Source organism: Elgaria multicarinata, chromosome 9, assembly GCF_023053635.1.
Source record: "Elgaria multicarinata webbii isolate HBS135686 ecotype San Diego chromosome 9, rElgMul1.1.pri, whole genome shotgun sequence".
In the NCBI taxonomy this organism is placed as follows: domain Eukaryota; kingdom Metazoa; phylum Chordata; class Lepidosauria; order Squamata; family Anguidae; genus Elgaria; species Elgaria multicarinata.
Window position 1 is genome coordinate 33,094,346 of NC_086179.1, and position 21,760 is coordinate 33,116,105.

Below are 21,760 nucleotides of genomic sequence, written 5' to 3' on the forward strand. Positions count from 1 at the left end.
TGTGTGTGTGAGTGTGTATGTGAATTCATTCAGGATTTTAGTCAGATCCAGCCAGAACTCTATAAGAACTCTCCAAGGTGCTCAACCCTATTCCCCAAAATGTTCTGTCTGAAAACCAGAATGGAATCACAGCCCCACCGAAATTGGAGTCCACTGCCCTGGATATTGCCCCCAAGATCTAGCCCTAACTACCTCTCTCTCTCTCTCTCGCTCTGTGTGTGTGTGTGTGTGTGTGTGTGTGTGTGTGTGTGTGCTCGAGCAAATGTAAACGAAAATTTAATGTTATGGTGTGGGGAGAATTGGGTAAGCGCCCGTGACAACTACTCGTAGGGTCCAGGCTGTTGCCTCATCTCACACCCCTTTTACAGAGCCACAGTTACGCACACAGACACACCAAAACCGGTTACGAATCCCCATAAGCACATACACAGGCACTGCACGCCAGCCACCGAGTTAAACAGACCGACGAACTGCAGGTCTTGGGATGGGGACAATTAGGAGCTTTTAATTGAAAAAGCCTTGCCCTTTTAATCTTCGGGTGATCACAGCCCAGGCGAGGCGGCAAGTGGAGGAGGAAGTGGAGATAGGAAGAAGGGGTGGGGTGGGGGAAGAGAGGAGAGACTCGTGCAAAATGGTCGAGGAGGGGGGGAGGAGGAGGAGGTAGAGCTCCGCTTCTCCTCCCCGACCGACCCCCCCTATCCCCACCCGCGTGCCTCTTTCACCGGCCCGCTCCGCGCCAAACGCCTTGTAGCCAGAGATACGTGTCTGTGGATTCAGACGCGCAACCGTAATACTCAGCACCTCCGCCCCCGTTCCACCAAGGATCGTTGCTCGCTCGCTCCCTACCGCTTCAGGACATCTCTCCCGCCCCATCAGCTACCTCCATCTGCCTAATCAGAGCAGCTCCGAATCTCAAAGACACACAGACCAAGGAACAAGATGCTTCTCTCTGTGTGTCTCCCCCCTCTCCCTCCCTCCCTCCCGCGGCTGACAGGAGCCTCGTTCCTTTAGCTCTTGAGAAAGACCCGGGGCGGCTGGTGCCAGGTGGGGGTGGTGGGGGTGGGGGTGGGGAGAGACAGGGGGTCTCTTATCAACGTTTATTCCATTGAAGTTCCCTTTCCTTCCGAGGTGAATAAATGGCTCTGCCTGACGGGCTCCTTCGGACACAGGGCTGGAGAGGGGAAGAAGAGGTGGCCATATGCCCGGATCCCTTCCTCTGAAGGAGCGCGCGTGTGTGTGCTTCGAACACCTCCGACTAATTTCCCGATATCGATCCTGTCCCGCCCCCAGCCCTGGCTCGGAGAGCGAGAGAGAGCGAGAGAGCGCGCGCGGAGAGTCTCCAGCATGGAGGTCCTCTGCAGAATATGTGAAAAGGCAGCGGCTCGGGGGGAGAGAGAGAGAGAGAGAGAGAGAGAGAGAGAGAGAGAGAGAGAGAGAGAGAGAGAGAGAGAGAGGGAAAGGGCAGCGAATGCAGTATGCGTCAAACAGACCATCGCTCAATGAAGTCACTTAGCTATTCAAAACATGTCCAGCCATCACTCAAGCGCTTGCACCAAGAGCAGGGGTGGCGGTGGGCGCCGGGGTGATGGGGTGGGGTGGGGGTGGGGGAGAGGAACGTCGCTTTCCTTCCAGGCCACGACAATTTTCAAAAAGCAGCTGGCTCTCTTTTTCTCTGCACGCCTCACCCCCCCCCCCGCGCTTTTTTTTCTTTTAGGGGCTGGGGGGGGGGGGAAGGAGAGAGCGAGAGCGAGCGCGACCATTAGGACACATGCACAGTGTAGATCTCTCCTCCATCTCCTCCCTCCTGTACAGACGACAATCTCCCTTCCCCGCCCCCGCCCCCCCCCATGCCTCTCGAATCCGATTTTGCGGGATCCGCTTCTTCCGCCCATTCCCATCCCGGGGCACCATCGCTGGCAGCAGCAGCAGCAGCGATCGGCACTTAGCTGGCTCTTGAGGCGGGGACCTAACCCGAGTCCTGTACACGCGTGTGCGCCCGCCCCCCGCAACACCCCAAGTTCGATTCTATTCTTAAAACAGAGACGTGCTACGGAAGGGCGATGCGTGTCCACAACCCCCCCCCCCACCTACGCGCTTGCATCAGTCTCTCCCTCCCCCGTCTTTCCACGCACAATCTGAAGAGCCCCCTCCCTCCCCAGTCCCCAGTCCCCAGCTCGGCACATCTTTATAGCGAGAGCGCTGCTGAATAGCACATTTCAAAGCAAAACACACAGCCGATCCCTCCGCCCCTCGCGCCTCTCCACAGCGTCTGATTTCAGAAGCTGGCTGCAGTAGTGACTTCTCTGCCTTGCTTTGCCATCAGACATGTCAATCCCGATTGGGGTGGAGTGGGGGATGGGTAGCGGACTTCGCTCTTGTTCACTTTCACATTAGAGTGGGTGGGTGGGGGAGGGAGGGGGAGAGGAAAGGTATTCCCCCCCCCGCTCTTTCCCCGTTTCCACCACTTGTTCACTTGGAGATCTGCTCACAGAGAACAACTGCCCCCCCCAACCCACTTTTGAAACGAGCACACACAAACAAGAGCAAACAGGCCAGCCCAACCGATCATGCTAGCGGCAGCTGCTTTTGGATGAAGAGAGACCGTGACGAAAGGCCCCCCTCTGCCCCCCCTGACAAGAACACTGAACTCTGCCGGACCGAACGGGGTGACCGGAGCGAGCTTACCAAACCGGGCAGCCTCCTAGACATGAAAAAGAGCTTGTGGTTTGACGTTAAAAACATTGTGGAGGTGCTGAAAAGCAGGCATATGGGAAGTTGCTTCGCCTTGCCTCCCCCCCTCGCCACCCCCACCCCCGTTCACTCTCCCAGACTGATCGTCATCAACCCAATTCGCAAAAGGAGACCAATTATTTCCCCCTGTCATTAGAAGCCAACCGCGCACTCCAATAATAAAACATTTTGCTCGCGCGTATCCAAAAAGGAGCTTGAAAAGAATCCGGAAAGAGGCGGATCGAAGGCGCACAGTTGCCTGACAAGAAGGTTTCTTGGGTGTTTGGACAATACATAGATTATTCCAATTAGCAGGGTTTTTAGGGGATAAGGAGAAGAAGGAGGTGTGCATGGGGCGGGGGGCGGGGGGCACCGGCGCCGCCGGTGGTCATTGGAACAGAATGGAGACGTGTACCTTGCATATTGACAACTTTCCTGCTTGTAGTCAGAAACTAACCCCAAGCACCCTGCTTCCATAGCGGTTGGGGTTGAAGTGAGAAAATGGTGGAATGGGGGAAGGTTTAGGTGTGTGTGTGGGGGGGAGGGGGTTAGATGGGAGGGGGAAGGTGGGGGAAAGGGTGAAATCCGGAATCAAATACCTTCCAGGCAGCAGGTTCTCCATAATCCAGAATGGGTCATGACTTCTTCGTTCTTTTTGCTGGTTTCGTTCTCACCGGTACCTTTCATCTTGCAAACCCCTCTGGAGTAAAGCCAGTAATCAGTCCCAACAGCTATGGTCATGAGGCTGAAGGCAGCGAAAGCACCAACGGTGGTTAAAAGCATCTGAACACCTCGGTCAAAGAGCCCCATAATTCTTCATTATACAAATACCCAACTGCCTTCTGATTCTTGGGCTGTGTGTGTGTGTGTGTGTGTGTGTGTGTGTGTGTGTGTGTGTGAATAATAAAATAAAAATAATATTTTTTCCTCTAATAACAATAATAATAATATAATGGTTATCTATTCGAGATCAATAGAGAGAAATCTATATATATCTATATAGATATATAGATATAGATATATAAAAAAGGAGGTAAGAAAGCCCACGGAATTAGTGTAAATGAAAAAAAATCACACGGGAAGAGGCTTGCCTTTCAAAACAGAAATGTTCCGGCTGTTAATATTATATATATACATACATATTGCATATATATATATATATATATATATATATTATAAAATAAAGGGAAAAATTGATAACCCTCCCCCCCCAAAATGAGATGCCTTAATCCCTTTTCCTAAAATTCTGGTCTCCAGTTTCCATATGTAATGGCTAATTTGGAGATGGCTTCCACAGTGAACAGGGGAGCAGCAGCAGCAATAGCGGCAACAGAAACAGCATCCTCAATACACTCTCTCATTATCTGGACCTAGACAGTTAGAGACTGTAAGAGCAGAGATGCAACCTTCAGTCTTCTTGCTTAGCTCTGCAGCCTGCGCCATGAAAAATCCTTCCCTTCCCGGATATATCTTCCTTGGATTTTTTTTTTTTGGTGGAGGGTGGATGTTTTATTTGTTTGCTGGGATTGCTTGTTTGTCTGCTTGCTTGCTGCTTGTTTCAATTCTCTGCTTCCTTCTTTCCTTGGTTCCTACCACCGAACCAGACTTGCCAGTATATTGTAAGCCCTTGATTTCTGCTGAACAGGTGTTGAGGTTGTGCCTTCTTCCATGGCTCCCCCCCACCCCACACGGCGGCAGCAGCAGCAGCAGTTGTTATTGGTGGTGGTGGTGATGGTGATGTGTTGGTAGTGGTGGGTAAAAACGGGCAGAGGAGGGGGGAGTTTCTCCCAGAGAATCAAGACGGATTTTCCCTACCTCCCCCCTCTCCGCAACGCTTCTGAAGATAAGGGAAACCAGCCGGGCTTGCTGCAGGATATGCTGCCCGTCCTCGGTGTCTCGCGCCTCTCTTGCCTCGCTAGTTCCGCTCCCCACCTACTGCATTAACGTGCTGGTGCTGAAATGGACAGCTCCCCCCTGCACCGATCACTCCGCGGTGCTGAAGAACAGCTCTTTTACCTCTTTGCCCGGGGTGCTGCTGGGAAAACTGAGGAGGGACTGGAGGTGGGGGTGGGTGGGGGTGGGGTGGGGAATCTTCTATTTCCTAGATCCTCTTCGCCAGCATCTGCAAGTGATAGTAACCGTCCTCGGCTCTCAGGAGCAGGAAGGGCGGGGGCGATTAGCCTTCCTGCTTGTCCTTTTCCGCTTTTATCCCTCTTCTTCCAAATCCTGAAATGATTGCTCCCATAGGCTTCAGAAGCTTAGAGAAAGGCGTAGCTGGATCCCTCTCCTTCCCCTCCCCCCCACCCCGTCCAGCCTCCTTCTCATTCCAGCTATACGTGCCCAGAGCTCCAAATGCAACTCTCACATCACGATTAGACGAGCACAAAACTTCAATCAGCCGTTTCTCTTCCTAAGAGACAGTGAAAATGCAACGTGGAAGGGTAATTTATATATATATATATATATATATATATATATATATATATATATTTGGCAAAATAATAATAATGATGTCCTTATTACCCTCTGCTGCGTGCTTAAAAATGTTCAGAGTGGCAGGGGCGAGGAGGACTGCTGCTCTACAGCCATGATTTTGTTCCTCTTTTAATTGTTGGGTGTGCATCAATGTTGTGTCTGTCTTTTTCTCCTGAAAACTCCCTGACTGTGTGTCATGTGTGTCCCATCAGGTTGATATATTGATGATATGAGAATGGCAAAAGAAGTCCAAAAGAGGAAGTTGGTGCATAGGTAGAATCATGTCCCTTAAATTCTTATTCCAAAAAAGAGACCATAAAGTCACAAGAAGAGCCCTGATGGATCAGACCAAGGCCTGTGTAGTATGGCATCCTGCTTCCCATGGTGGTCAACCAGATGCCCCAATGGGAAGTCCAGAAGCAGGACATGAGTGCAACAGCACCCTCCTGTTCATATTTTTCAGCAACTGGTATTCAGAGGTAACCTACCTCTGATACTAGAGGTAATATATATGACTAGTGGTCATTATTGACAGCCTTATCCTCCATGGATTTGTCTAATTTCCCTTTAAATGCATCTATGTTGGTAGCTATCACCACATCTTGTGGATACACTTCCATATTTTAACTATGCCATGCATGAGAAATTCTTCCTTTTGTCTGTACTCAATCTTCCACCATTCTACTTCACTGGATGACCCTGGGTTCTAGTACTGTACAGGTAAACAACAACAACTCTCTATCACTTTCTCCACAACATGCAAAGATGATGCAGTGACCAGAATTGCACACATAAATTAGTATAAAGGCATCACAATATTGGCAGTTTTATTTCTGATCCCTTTCCTAATGTACCCTTAAGATGTTATTTGCCTTTTTTCACAGCTTACACACTGGGTCGACATTTTCATTGAGTTATCCACTATTACTCAATGATCTTCTTCTTTGTCAGTCACTATCATCAATGGTGTGTGTAAATGTGAAATTAGGATTCCCCACCCCACCCATGTTCATCACTTTACACTTACTTACATTGAACCACATTTGCCATTTTTATTGTTGTTTCACCCTTTTGGAGCTCTTCACAACCCCCTTTTGTTTCTACCACCTAGAATAACTCATTTTCAGCAAACTTCACTGATCATCCTAATTCTAGATAATTTACGAATGAATTAAAAAGCAACAATCCCAATATTAATCTTTGGGGGACTCTACTTCTTATATCCCTCTACTGGCATGTTGAACATTAAAAAACAAAAACAAAAAACTATAATAGTTAATTGTATTTACTAAGTTTCCTTGCCAATAGTAGCTTGTTAGTACTGGCACAAAGCTATATATTATTTTATAAATAAATAAAATGCTGGCATCAAAGTATGTCATAAGCATCCCCCCTTACATGAGTGATATCATTTCAGGATGTTAATTACATCAGTCCCATCATAGTTCTTAACATGTAACTGCTCATTAATGTAACAACAGTAAAGGAAATATATGAGTCCCATCTAATTGTTCATTCAACTGATTTCATTTATCTCCAATCCATTTCTTAGATTAGAGAACAAAAGAGACCAGAGGGGCTGCTTGAGGTTACCTGTAGTTTTGCTAGAAGGCTGTGGGGTAATTGAGTCTGTGGAAGGGATTGAGATATGTTGCAATTGTGTGGCTGTCTTTTTGCCTTCTCTCTCTCTCTCTCAAGGCTGAGTTGGTTTTTTGTTAAACAATCACTCAAAGGTCTGATAAACATTAAAGAGTTTGCAGAAGACAAATGGCTTGCCTGTCAGGTTCACACAGAGTAGGGGAAATATCTGTCATTAAGAGATCCCTTTATTTTTAAGCTCTTACATGTATTGAACTTGAAGGAAAGCAGATGCTTAGAGGGTTTTTGAGGATTAACAAATGGCCTGATTAAAAATAATTGATATTGACAAACTATGTGACAACTTTCTTGTAATCAGATATGCGTGATCAATGCATCCATGTGTGGGGCCATCACAGCATCTCATCTCTGAGGTATAATTCATCTTTCTGAGAATCTCGTCCTGCATTTTCCAATGCACTATAGCTGCTAGTATTCATGGTTACAGATACGCAAAATGCTTTATTATCTTTTCCTTTTGGTCGTCTATTTCCTTTCAGTGACCCTGTGAAGAAGTTCTTTGTTGTCACCCATTTTTACAGGATGGAACTGAAAGGCTCTTTCAAGTTATCCTCAAATATACTTCTGGAAAATAACCTAAGAGTGGGAACTCCCAGAAATCTAGTATCCTGGTGTACTCTCAGATAGTTCCCAAGAAAGCTGTGAGGGTTGGGGTTTTTTTTGGAGGGGGGTGGTTGGGTTAAAAAAAAAACCACCTTATTTCCCCCCTCGTCCATAATTTATATAGATCCACCAGTGTGCTAGACATGCCATTTTACATTTCATCAGGATAACCCCCAAAGAAAATGTTACATTGGAACTAGCACTGAGATAATGAATTGCTTAAGGATAATTCAGGAATTCATGGGGCTGAGCAAAGATTTGCACCCAGATCTCCAAGGTGTCTTAAACCGCTCTCCCAACTCTTCTATTAGCCATAGAAATGAAAACATAAAGGCACATTTTTTCATGCCCATGTTTTTGCTCCAGGATTAATAACAGCTCTAGGAGGGAATTTAGATCAGGGCTGCAGCAATAGGGTGAAGGATTTAAAAAACCCTCCTACAGTGCCATGGCTCTGATCCAAATGCCCCCCCCCCCAAGCTGCACATCTACTTGTTGAAGAATAAAATTACATCAGCAGTTCCAGCCACAGAACTCTTGTTTAACATGTAGTTTGGCCCAGGGATAATGCTTTACACCTTTAGCTCCTAAACCAGGGTTGTAGAACTTCAGGCCTATGGGTCAAATCCAGCCAAACCAGGTCCCAATACAGCCCTCTGGGGCTCCCCAGAGAACCACACTCCTTCCCCCTGGCCTCACTCCCTTTCCCCCAACTGCTGATTGTTCAGTGTTTTGCCAGCTTTTGCTCAGGTTTTTTTTTTGCAGAGGTGGCTCTATATTTGGGATGAATGGGGTGGTGATCCTCTGCCTCTTCCCCAGCCACTTGTGATAAAGAAATCCTACCACAACCAGGTACATTTGCTCCAATACATGTCATGGAGCTGTTGATTTCCATGCAGCAGCCCTCCCCTGACAATCACAGAAGAATATTATGTATCTGCCCTGTCCTCTGCCCCACCAGTCACTATGGGCATCAGCCACCACTGGTGTTTCCCCCATTCTAAATAATTGACTTGCCTCTCCTAAGTCTCAGTTACTGGAAGTAAGAGATTTCAGCTGGAATTTTTATTTAATTTTAAATTTTGGTATTGTAGCCCCACCTCGTTGCCCCATTTTGGTCCTGCCCTATTTTGCCTTCAGCCCCACCCTTCACAGGATTGTGGCTTCCAAAAGCTTCTCCGAAACTGAATTCATCACTCAGGCTGAAAGAAGTTTTGCACCCCATTCCCAAACAGAAAAGCAGGCCTACTGAATGCTCATGCCTAGGACTCGCTACATGGAAATGAGGAATGTCAGAGGACTCTGCAAAGGAATCCAATGAATTTAGATTTCTGTGAATTTAATCCATAGATTCCACAGCAGACTGGCGTTTCCTGAGTTGCTTGGATCCTGCGGACTCTCAGACTGGTTTAAAAAAAAAAAAAAAACTTTCCAGAATTCTGTGCAAATTTAGTCATAGAAAAACTACATAAAATAATAATAAAAAACTCACACAGCCAAAAACGCACATTCCTCCCATAGGTTAAAGCATGTAAATGCACAGGTTTTTTTTGGGGGGGGGGGAATTTCTGCATTTGGGGGGGGGATTGCTTATTTTTGAAAGTGCAAATTTGTGCAAATGCAAATTTGTGTAAGTTTGGGAAACTGAAAAAAAATCTGATGTTGCCCATCAGCAGATGATGGAACAAAAAGTGCCTGACAACCCACAAAATGCAGACAGATGGGAATTTATAAAATTTATAAAATCTGTACACCCCTAATAGAAACTCATGCAACAATTCCTCTGCCAGAGGAAACTCCACTGTTATCTCCCATGTCAGGTCAGAGATAACAGCAGGGAAGTGGGCATCAGAGGACTTGGCTATCACTGGGAGGAACAGCCATTCTTCCCAGTGCCACCTCACTCTTCCTTTGCACACCCCAATAGGGCCAGTGAAAGGTATGCCAAGGAGGAACCTAGCTCATCTGGGGCTGTCTATATGTCCTATTTACCCCAAGGTGGCTGCACAGTGGCACTGTGTTGGTTATACTATACAGCAGCCAACTCACAGCCACCAGAAGGCTTTCCCCCAAAACTGTGCCTTGAAAACGTCATGGACTTACTGTGACTTTTTCCTTTCCTCTGAGGCCACCATCGTATTTCCACTGTCCTGTGGTGGTGACCTGGCTTCACACTGATGCTGGGGCATTCTAGGGGTGGATCAAGGCCTGAGGTAGGTTGCCTGGACTGCAGGAAGGCAAGGAGGAGGGCAGGAGGCCTCCAGGAGACCAATGGCCACCAGAAAGCCCACGCTCCCTCCTGCCATGCGGTTTCTAAGGAATGTGTGACCAAAGTGCCTCTGTAAAGACAACCCACCCCAGCGTTAGGAGGAGTAGCCATTCTTCCCAGACCCATCAGAGTCTTCCTTTGTGCTCTTCTCACCATCCCTATCAGGTTGACAAGTGGTGCATGAAGCTGGGGACCCAGCCAGCATGGGCAGCACTCACAGCTCTTAGCGTCTTATTCCTCCTCCTTTCTCACTGAGCCTTGTTCCTTGCCAGCGAGAAAGCCACCAAGAAATGGAGCCCAACCAAATCAAATGGCAGCAGTGGCAATCAGAAAGATGTGTTTGTCAACAAATGCACGGTGGTGTCTGGCACCATTGGCGACCAGAGCCATATCAGCATCTGCTGTGTTCTGTAGCAGACGTTCTGTTCCTTCTGCATGGAGTGAAGCTCTGAGGAGGAGGAGGAGGAGGAGGAGGGTGCTCGGCTGTGTAACTGTGCTCATTCTGTTCTAGTTCTATTCCTTCCTATTCTAGTGGACCTCTCTCTTCATCAGCCCAGCACCTCTTTTTTAGGCCTCCTTAAAACTGAACATCACGAAGAGGAGAGCTAGACATATATCTACAACTATGCCTCCCAGGAACAATGGCACTGGGATAGGGTTTTGCATAACAGCATCATCCATTTCCTCATGGTGTTTTAGTTAAGAAAGTGGAGGGGAAAGCAGGAAAATACCAGCCATACCTCTGACATGGTATAGTCAAGCTTGTAAGTTAAAGCGAACTCATTCCTTAATTTCACCAGTTTGAAAACATTGTTTCAAAATATAGTCCCTTGATATTTTCAGTTTTCTGCAAAAAGCAGTGCATGGTTCCTAAAATTCTAGCACACTTTTTTTAAAAAAAAAGCTCTTCTGCCATTGTGTTTTGGTGTTTCAAAACTGGATAGTACATTTCCCACAATTATGATGTCCATCAAACTAAATTAGGTGAGGAAATGGGGTGGTGGTGGTGGGAGAAGCAAATCTGGCCTTCTGAAAAGAGGGGGTGATTTTCAAGGGGAAGGAAGACCATGCATTTGGTTGATCCAGTAGAGGCTGGTGGCTTTGATTTTGGTGATGCTGTGAGTCCATTTTGGGTTTCAGTCGGAACCAGCCAAAACTCTACAGGAACTATCTAAGTTGCGGAACCTAGTTTGGGGATTGAATTCAGCACCTTGGACAGCACATTTTGACTTCTGACTAGTTCTGGCTGAAATCCAGAATGGATTCATAGCCCCTCCAAAATTAGAGCTGTCAGCTTCCACCTGATTTACCTAATTTAGGTGTCATGGTGAGAAGCAGCTTCCTATCCACCCTTCCTTATAGGGGTGGGGGAATTATGTCCTTAGCTAGAGCAGGAAGTGCTTTGTTTGTGGGTGTGCACTTTTCCTGTTGCTCCACCTGCCGAAATTGCCAGAATAACACACCCTCCACATTTATCCTGTTCAGAAGCTTTGGGGGTAGGGGGAGGTCTAGACAGCTGTCTGCGGGTGATCATACAAATCCATGTCCATGAAGAGGACAGTTCAATGTGATGTGCCCAGACAGGTTCAGAAGACGCAAGAGCTTAGACTTACAGGACCACGGACAGATCACAGGGTGAAAGAAGAACACGCTACCCACAGTCCTTGCTCCAAAAGTTGCCTTCTATCAGCCTTTCGCAGTCCGGTGCCCCCCCCTCCCAGCAGTGTTGGACTGTTGAACTGGCTGGGGCATGCTGGGAATTGTAGTCCAAGACAGCTGGAGGGCACCTGGTCAGGAAAGGCTGCTTTGAATCTTTCCTGGCATCACCCTTTCCCTTCCCAGGCTCCACCCCTTATGGCCAAGGTCCTTAAAGGGACAGCCCCTGGACCTGAAACCTAACACTTTCAGTAATCTAACACCTTTCCTTTCAGCCTGATGCATTTTCTGTGCTGGTGAGGACCTTGGTTCCTCATAGGTGTTGGTCTCACGACAAGCTTTTCCTAGGAGGCCTAGTTTGAGCTTCTCAAGTTCTAGGCTGCCAGTTTCAAGCTCAAGACCAGGGGCTGGGTCTGACTCCTAAGCTTAGGATGTGAGCAAGATGGATTTGACTGGCTCTTTCCCCTTTGTATCTGAGTCCTGGCAGCTGCTTAGGACAAGGGTCATGTGAACCACCCAGAGAGCTCTGGCTATTGGGCGGTATAGAAATGCAATAAAATAAATAAATAAATAAATAAATGACGTCTTCTGATGTAACATTTGCCCTAAGGACAGAGCACTGCAGAGAATCCCACAGAATGATACAGGTGAAAATGCTATGTTAGAATTGGCCATTCTTTCTGAGACAATCCTGTACTGACAAGCAGTAATTAACTAATCTTCCAGTCAGTCCTCCCCTCCAAAATCCATCTGGTTGAGCAGCCTAATATTTTTCCAAGTGTATGACTCCACTGGACCCATTCCAAAAGCACTCACTTGGAAGAAAGCATCTCTTTGGAATTCACACTGTATTTGCACATGAAACTAATGCCAGCTCTATGTTTGGGTTCCCCTGCTTTTCTTTCTTAACCTGCTTTCAAAAGGCATTCATGGCAAGAATGCAAGCTATTGGACAATTGGCTTGGCAGGGTGGCTCCTTCTTGGGCAAAAGAGAGCAGAGGAACATGGCGGATAAGGGTAAGAATGAGAGCTCCCCTTACCCATGTCCAATATCCTTGCCTGGCTTATCTTCTACATCTTCACTGCTCTTTATAAGTCCAGTCCAGGCCTTTCCCCTTTGCTTCAACTCATTACTTTTTCCTCCTTTAACCATTCCCTTTCCCCCCTTTCATCAACAGTGTGATGTATCCCAACCCCACTACTCAGACCCTTCTTTACACATCTTGCAAATGTGGCATTGTAACCACGACTGGGTGAACTGTTCCTGACCTTTCTTTGCAGTGTCTCAACTCAAGGGCAATCATGTTCACTGCTGTGGTGGGAGCAACCTGCCCATGCTCATAAGTTCTCTCCTATATCATGCCTACAAGCAGTGGCGCACAAGCACTCTGCAATGCTCATACATCCCTCATCTTAATAGTACCTTAGGAGATGTAATGTGCAAATACTCCATGCCTGCTCAGAATATACCCCCTTTTGATCATATGTTCCATGAAACCCTAACCCTTGGCATGTTTGGTTACTTTCCAAAAAAGCAGCTTCCATAGCGTAGGATCCTCTAGTTTTCATCAGCTTTTAACAGCACAGGAAAAGGAAGTAGGGAGTAAAAAGGCATAGAAAGGGGTGGGAGGAGTAAATATTAGAACCAACTAAGAATATCATTCATTTGTTGTCTTGCTTTAAATTGCCCTTTGTTGCCCTTTAAAGAGAACATGGCCAACCCAAAAGAAAAACAGAAAGTAAAGTGGGATGATGAATTGTTGCAGCACAGGCACAACCAACAATCTACAAAGCCCTAAATAGTGGAGGGGCCAGAATACCTGAAAGATCATCTCCTGCCATACAGTATATACCTGCCCAGACCCTAAGATCAACTTTAGAGAACCTCCTCTGGTGGCCCCACCAAATGAGGTGAGCTGGCTGGCTATCAAGGAGAGGGCCTTTTAAGTGGTGGCACTCGGGGTTTGGAATGTCCTCCCACCCATGTTGGAGTCTTTTCAAGGCCGTGTAAAGGCCTATTCTCTTAGGCTTTTTCCTTCCTCCTCCTCCTCCTCTTTCTTTATTGCATGTTTAGATCTTTGCACTGCTGCCAGCTTTTACCTTGACTTTTACTATGGTTTTATTCTGTTTTGAACGTTTATCTTACATTTTACTATGCTATTGTATTTTATGGTTCTAAGTTTTATTCTTTGAAGCATGCAGAGAGCTTTGGCTGTTGGGCAGAACAGAAATGTGATAGATTAACAAACTAAATAAAATAAGCAGCAGCTGGTGTGTCCAAGAACATCTCAGGTTTGCTTTGCAAATACTAACATGCATGCCAAACACATGGTTGTAACTAATTTGAGCTGTTTAACAGATTCTTTGATGAAAGGAAAGAGGAGACAACTTGGGTGTGGTTGCTTTTCAGTGGACTCTTAATAATGACACGCTCCCATTGAATTCAACAGGAGTAGACTGATGTAAGGGCTTGTTGTATAATATAAGGAAATATAGTTGAATCCTTAAGAGAGCTTGGCTCTTCCATTGGTGTATTTAGTCCATTATCAAAACACTTTTCATGCCCCAGAATTCTGCTAAAATGTGATCACTCATTCTTTACTACTACCAGTTGCTAACTTCACTTTGCTGTTGAAGGGACATCCACCCAACTGCCCCAGTCAAATTGTATGGCACATGTCAAATGCTACCCTCAGCTTTCTCATAGTCTACCAGTTTTGCTGAACTCTGTCTTCCTCTTCTTGTCATCATGTATTGCAGAAATTTCCTCATTATACTTATGGCTTTCCTGAGGCACTCAGCTCATGCTACCTGATGGATGTTGGCTGCACTCCTGAAGACACTTGTGAACTTGTCAGTCCCATTGAGTACAATAGGATTTATGGGCATACAAATGCTTTCATAGTTACAGTCTTTGTCTCTCTGTTCTCCCTGCCTTCAAACCCATCACTTGCCTAGTATTTGCTCTTCCACCCCACTTCTCATCACAAATTTATTATTTCACAAATTATTATTATTATTATTATTATTATTGTCTTTTCCTCTTTGGGTCTTTTTGATATATCAAGCTGATCTTGCATATTTCTGTGTCCCATAGGCTCCCAAAATGATGTCAAACTTTATTTCCTCCAAATTTCCCTCTTCCTTTACTTTATTAAATCACAGTGCAAGCCTCTGCATTTTTACCTGGCAGTAAGCCTTGCTGTATTCAATGGGGTTTATTCCCCTACTAAGTTTTTTTTTTAAGGACTGTAGTCTTAGACCTTAGCTAGACCTAAGGTTTATCCTGGGATCATCCTGGGGTCATCCCTGTTCATGTAAATGACACAAAGGGGATCCCAGGAGCAGGCAGGGTCGATCCTGGGATAAACCTTAGGTCTAGCTAAGGCCTTAGTCAGAAAGGCATATGTTACTCTCTGATGCATATTTGTTGTTGTTTATTCGTTCAGTCGCTTCCGACTCTTCGTGACTTCATGGACCAGCCCACGCCAGAGCTTTCTGTCGGCTGTCGCCACTCCCAGCTTCCCCAAGGTCAAGTCTGTCACCTCCAGAATATCATCCATCCATCTTGCCCTTGGTCGGCCCCTCTTCCTTTTGCCTTCCACTTTCCCTAGCATCAGCCTCTTCTCCAGGGTATCCTGTCTTCTCATTATGTGGCCAAAGTACTTCAGTTTTGCCTTTAATACCATTCCCTCAAGTGAGCAGTCTGGCTTTATTTCCTGGAGTATGGACTGGTTTGATCTTCTTGCAGTCCAAGGCACTCTCAGAATTTCCCTCCAACACCACAGTTCAAAAGCATCTATCTTCCTTCGCTCAGCTTTCCTTATGGTCCAGCTCTCACAGCCATAGGTTACTATGGGGAATACCATTGCTTTAACTATGCGGACCTTTGTTGTCAGTGTGGTGTCTCTGCTCTTAACTATTTTATCAAGATTTGTCATTGCTCTCCTCCCAAGAAGTAAACGTCTTCTGATTTCCTGGCTGCAGTCAGCGTCTGCAGTAATCTTTGCGCCCAGAAATACAAAGTCTGTCACTGCCTCCACGTTTTCTCCCTCTATTTGCCAGTTATCAATCAAGCTGGTTGCCATAATCTTGGGTTTTTTGAGGTTTAACTGCAACCCAGCTTTTGCACTTTCTCCTTTCACCTTCGTCATAAGGCTCCTCAGCTCCACCTCACTTTCAGCCATCAAAGTGGTGTCATCTGCATATCTGAGATTGTTAATGTTTCTTCCTGCGATTTTAACTCCAGCCTTGGATTCGTCAAGCCCAGCATGTCACATGATGTGTTCTGCATACAAGTTGAATAGGAAAGGTGAGAGTATACAACCCTGCCATACTCCTTTCCCAATCTTAAACCAGTCCGTTGTTCCATGGTCTGTTCTTACCGTTGCTACTTGTTCGTTACACAGATTCCTCAGGAGGCAGACAAGATGACTTGATATCCCCATACCACCAAGAACTTGCCACAGTTTGTTATGATCCACACAGTCAAAGGCTTTAGAATAGTCGATAAAACAGAAATAGATGTTTTTCTGGAACTCCCTGGCTTTCTCCATTATCCAGCGGATATTGGCAATTTGGTCTCTAGTTCCTCTGCCTTTTCTAAACCCAGCTTGTACATCTGGCAATTCTCGCTCCATGAATTGCTGGAGTCTACCTTGCAGGATCTTGAGCATTACCTTGCTGGCATGTGAAATAAGTGCCACTGTCCGATAGTTTGAACATTCTTTATTGTTTCCCTTTTTTGGTATGGGGATATAAGTTGATTTTTTCCAGTCTGATGGCCATTCTTGTGTTTTCCAAATTTGCTGGCATATGGCATGCATCACCTCGACAGCATCATCTTGCAAAATTTTAAACAGTTCAGCTGGGATACCATCGTCTCCTGCTTCCTTGTTATTAGCAATGCTTCTTAAGGCCCATTCAACCTCACTCTTCAGGATGTCTGGCTCTAACTCACTGACCACACCGTCTGAGCTATCCCCGATATTATTATCCTTCCTATACAGATCTTCCGTATATTCTTGCCACCTTTTCTTGATCTCTTCTGTTTCTGTTAGGTCCTTGCCATCTTTGTTTTTGATCATACCCATTTTTGCCTGGAATTTACCTCCGATGTTTCTAATTTTCTGGAAGAGGTCTCTTGTCCTTCCTATTCTATTGTCTTCTTCCATTTCCGCGCATTGCTTGTTTAAAAATAATTCCTTATCTCTTCTGGCTAACCTCTGGAATTTTGCATTTAATTGGGCATATCTCTCCCTATCACTGTTGCCTTTTGCTTTCCTTCTTTCTTGGGCTACTTCCAGTGTCTCAGCAGACAGCCATCTTGATTTTCTTTTTCTTTGGGATGTTTTTTGTTGCCACCTCTTGGACAATGTTGCGAACTTCTGTCCATAGTTCTTCTGGGACCCTATCTACTAACTCTAGTCCCTTAAATCTATTCTTCACTTCCACTGCATATTCATTAGGAATATTAGTGAGCTCATATCTAACTGATCTGTGGGTCTTCCCTATTCTCTTTAGTTTGATTCTAAATTGTGCAATAAGAAGTTCGTGATCTGAACTATAGTCATCTCCAGGTCTTGTTTTTACCGTCTGTATAGATGTCTGCCACCTTTGGCTGCAAAGGATGTAGTCAATCTGATTTCGGTGTCGGCCATCTGGTGAAGTCCATGTATAAAGCCGTCTTTTAGGTTATTGGAAGAGAGTGTTTGTTATGCACAGTGAGTTGTCCTGGCAGAATTCTATCAGCCTATGTCCCGCTTCATTTTGTTCTCCTAGACCATGCTTACCTGTAATTCCAGATGTCATTTGACTACCCACTTTGGCGTTCCAGTCTCCTGTAATGAAAATAACATCTCTTTTTGGTATATTATCCAGTAGGTGCTGCAGATCCTCATAGAACTGATCTACTTCTACTTCTTCAGCATCTGTGGTTGGGGCATATATTTGGATCACTGTGATGTTAAATGGCTTAACCTGAATTCGAATTGAGATCATTCTATCATTTTTTGGATTGTATCCAAGCACTGCTTTAGCCACTTTATTATTAATTATGAAGGCTACTCCATTTCTTCTGTGATCCTCTTGTCCACAGTAGTAGATCTAGTGGTGATCTGATGTGAAGTGGCCCATTCCAGTCCATTTTAGTTCACTGACACCCACTATATCTATATTTAATCTTGATATCTCACCAATAACCACATCCAATTTGCCCTGGCTCATAGATCTTACATTCCAGGTTCCTATGGTGTGTTGATCTTTAGAACATCGGATTCGTCGTTCACCACCAGCACTGTCGGCCGCTAGCCGTCCTTTCGGCTTTGAGCTAGCTGCGTCATCACATCTGGGGCTAGTTGAACTTATCCTCTGTTCCTCCCCAGTAGCATTTTGACCATCTTCCGAACTGGTGGTCCCATCTTCCGATGGTATACCGACATATCTCTGGTTGTACTGATCCATTTAGTTTTCACGGCAAGAATACTGGGGTGGGTTGCCATTACCTTCCCCAGGGATCGTATTTAGTCTGACCTCTCTACCATGACCTTCCCGTCTTGGGTGTCCCTTCACGGTTTAGCTCATGGCATCCTTGAGGTGCTCAAGCTCCAGCACCACGACAAGGTAACGATCTCCTTTGCTGGAGATGAATATTACAGTGGCCTAATTTTATTTACAGTAGGGAAAGACAACCTTCACCCTGCATGGCTATTCTTGTTACCATTATGGGTGAAGTGGCCTTTAGTGACTGCCAACAGGGTCACATAATTTCTTTAATAAGGCTAAAGTTAATGGAAGAAGGAAAAGGAACAACAACAGCTATTAAGTAGGATCTTGAAAGCATCAGTCCTAATGCTTAGGTCAGCTTTCTCCAACCTGGCAGCACTCTCCAGATGTGTTGGAATGCCCACCATCCCAAGCCTGCATGGACAATGCTGAGAGCACGATTACAGAACCTCCAAAGAATTTATGTTGATTTCTTTTTTAAAAAAGGAGAGAGGAAAGGCGAAACTATTCTAACATGGTGGGGCTTTCAAAATGGCTCAGGTAGGCAGAAGAGAGCCACGTGATGTACCTGCTGACATTACAAGGGCCCTCCTAGAAGCTCCTGTGACACTGATGGAACCACTTTCCTCCCACCAAAGGATAAACATGCCAGCTGGAGGCAGGAATTGGTATTCAGCAGCCACAACTTTGGCTAAAGGGTTGAGAACCAAAAAAGAGCAATTGTCGCACAATAGGAAGGCAAGGTGGAGCAAGGCCATTCCATTCAGTCATGGCACGTCCCGATGAACCGTCATGCCTGGAAAGGCACTTGAACTGCCATAAACTGGAATATGAACAATGGGATACAGAGTATTTGATAAGTATTCTGAACTATGATGTACCTCCAAGCATCTGGAACTGGGCCGTTGGAATGTCTCTCTACCCTGCATTTTCTGATTTGAATCTAAAACTCATTGACCAGACTCACAAAACACAACAACACAACCCAGGGTGGATTGTCATGTTGTGCGAATCCAGCACATTTTCTGCAGGGTGGCGTATTTCCATGAAGAAGCCACCATGAGAATGTATGGGTTGTTTTAGAGTTGTTGATAGTACCCATGGTAGTTGTTGTGTTGTCAACTTTGTCATGGGTTGTCAGGAATGGCTACAGAGTTGACCGCCTGGCCAGAAGAAGCAAAAAATAAGATGGGAACAAAGAAATGAAGAGTTCTGCTGCAAAGGCACCTGGGATATATGTGGAGCTGGTGGGAGGACTGAGGGGGGTTGGGCGGGGGGTGGGGGAGAAACAAGCTATAGCAAGCCTAATAGTTGGGTTAGCAAGTAAACAAAGAAACCATGGTGGCTTACTTGCAGGGTTGCTTAGCATGATGTGTGAACCCTCCCTCTGTCAGGGATCAGTGAATCTCTCAGTTTCACTTTTTCCCAAATTTGAATTGTTTAAATCTCAACTTCTTTCTCTCCCAAACATGAAGAACTTTTTTTCTGATAAAAAAGAAAAAAAAAAAGAACTGGAATGAAATTGTCACACAAATGAAAATGAAATTCTTACCCAATTCAGCAGGTACAGCTGTTTCCAGCATGGAGAGGATCATGTTGTACCTGCCTGTCTTGTAGCTGTTAAAGATGAGGAGCCTGTCAGAAAAAAGAGGTGCCAACCCTAATTCAGCACCAACATGGTTGAGCACACAGGGATTCAAACCCAAACTTTTAGAGCTAAGTACTCAAAGCCTTTGGCCTGGATGGAAGAATGTCAGTTTCAGTTTCTCCAATATTAAAGGTTTTTTTTTTTTTTAGATCTCAAGTTCTTTCCCCCCCAAATATGGAGAATGTTGTTAAGTTTGGTAAATTCTTATCAAAACAGAACTGAAACAAAATTCTTACCCATCCTCGCTCCCTTTTCCTGAATGCCTCATCTTTTTTTGGCATAAGCATGTGTCCTGAGGGGAGCTCACTGTCCTGCGTAGATTTTATCATTGTTTTATATCAGAGATTTGTAAATCTTCCTTGGGGACCTTGAGGATTGATCTCTCCCACGAGGGAAGCGCTGTTGCTCTTTTGGGAGATCTAAACAGTGCAATTGGCCAGATTTACCCTGGCACATGCTCTGCCTAGCACCGAGTTTCTGAGACACGTACTGTTTTACCTCAGTTCTCTTTGCATGTTTTGGTGGGGTTTGTATGTTCAGCAGCTGCCTAATCAATAGGAATAGGGAAGAAATCAATGCATGTAAGCCATTAGCTCCAAACAGAGGGCAGGCTGTTAACAAGGCATGCCAGCTGGAATAATACTTTTTGGTTAACTATTCTTGGGGAAGTAAGCAGACTTTGGGGATACAATCAGATTGAAGAACAAGGACTAGGATGAGGCACCTTTTCAGAGCCCAAAGCACTTAAGCAAAAAGCCATGCATTTCTTTCACCTGTAGCTCCACAGTGGAGACAGAACAGCGGAGGAAAGCAATTTTTCCTATGCTGCAAGTGAAAATAAGCACAGCAGTTCCCTGTTCTGAAATGAGGACATCTCTCTCTCTCCCTTCCCCCCTCTCTAAACCAGGACCATCTCCCTCCCAGTGGTTTTGCTACTCCCACAGTAGCTAGCTAGCCGAAAATCATAGAATCACAGAATAGCAGAGTTGGAAGGGGCCTACAAGGCCATCAAGTCTAACCCCCTCCTCAAAGCAGAAATGGATATGTACATCACTAAAAACACCCCAATTACTACAAAGATCTGTAGGTGAGACTTTTGGGAAGTCTTTCTTTAGAAACAGGGTGTAAGAAGTGTACCCCCAATGGTTAAGGTATTTCCAGGCTCCCTGGGAAGTACAGCAGCAGATACACATCACTAGAAAAGCAGGGAAATGGGTCAGGGATTTTTATTTTTATTCCTTTACATCTAATAGTCAAAACGTGGGGCATGAAGATAACCTCATAATAGCAGCTAGCATATTGACAGAATGTAAGGGAAGCCACATATGGGGTGGAATTCTGAGCTTTGAGAATTCTGTTGCACTTTTGGACTCAGATTGGAATAGTTAGTTCTTCCATATGCAGCAAGGAACATATAGTTACGCTTTCACTTACTATAGTGTTATGTGTTTGAGGCCAGTCTATATTATCTCCAGGGATCCCTTACCCTTAAGTGCTGCTAAGTATGAGACTGGGGATTTTCCCCAATGCAGTCTTTTGGGCAAGTTACTCAAAAGTTATCTTGAATTGGTAACCTTAGTTCTACAAGGCCTGAGGAAATGAATCTGGGGCAAAGGTGAACCTAAGACAAAAGGGGGGATTGGCTTTTGTCTGGCAGAAAGAGATCCCTGGGCAGCTGAGAGGAAGCAGGGTTTGCTTGGAGTTCTGATGTTGCAGGGTTTCATCCTGCGGATAGAGCAAATAAACCTGTTATAAAAGAAAGGCTGCAAGTCTTCAGTACCCTCCTTCCAGGAAACTGAAGTCTGAGTAAGAACTGTAGCCCCTGCGAGTTCACCCATCCCAGGACTGGGGTGAGTGAGGGAGCAGAACAATATGTAATAAATAAATAAATCCACACACACAAACAAACACATACTTTATATCAAACTCTATCTTTGCGAATTGGTATTACTGTGCATAGAAGGCAAAAGGGGTGGAGCCAAAAACAGTAGCACATTTTAGCTTAAAGATCTTCCTGTCAGTCACTAAAGCCTTAGGAGAGGCATTGCAACCTTTTAGAATGTGTGGGGGTGGGTGGGGGTGGGGGTGGTCGTACATGCAAAAGCTGGGAAACCTCTAAATCAGCCTTCCTCAACCTGGGGCGCTCCAGATGTGTTGGACTACAACTCCCAGAATGCCCCAGCCAGCTTTGCTGGCTGGGGCATTCTGGGAGATGC

The 21,760-nt window shown here is 45.5% G+C and overlaps 1 protein-coding gene across 1 annotated transcript in view; it reads right to left on the reverse strand.

The window, feature by feature from the left end:
- Positions 1-3,591, reverse strand: part of CACNG2 (calcium voltage-gated channel auxiliary subunit gamma 2) — a 151,983-nt gene extending 148,392 nt beyond the window's left edge. The window contains exon 1 of the mRNA XM_063134579.1: positions 3,330-3,591. Within this exon, the coding sequence (XP_062990649.1) occupies positions 3,330-3,540 (211 nt within the window). The 5' untranslated portion in view covers positions 3,541-3,591. The remainder of the gene's footprint in view (positions 1-3,329) is intronic.
- Between the last annotated feature and the right edge of the window lie 18,169 nt (positions 3,592-21,760).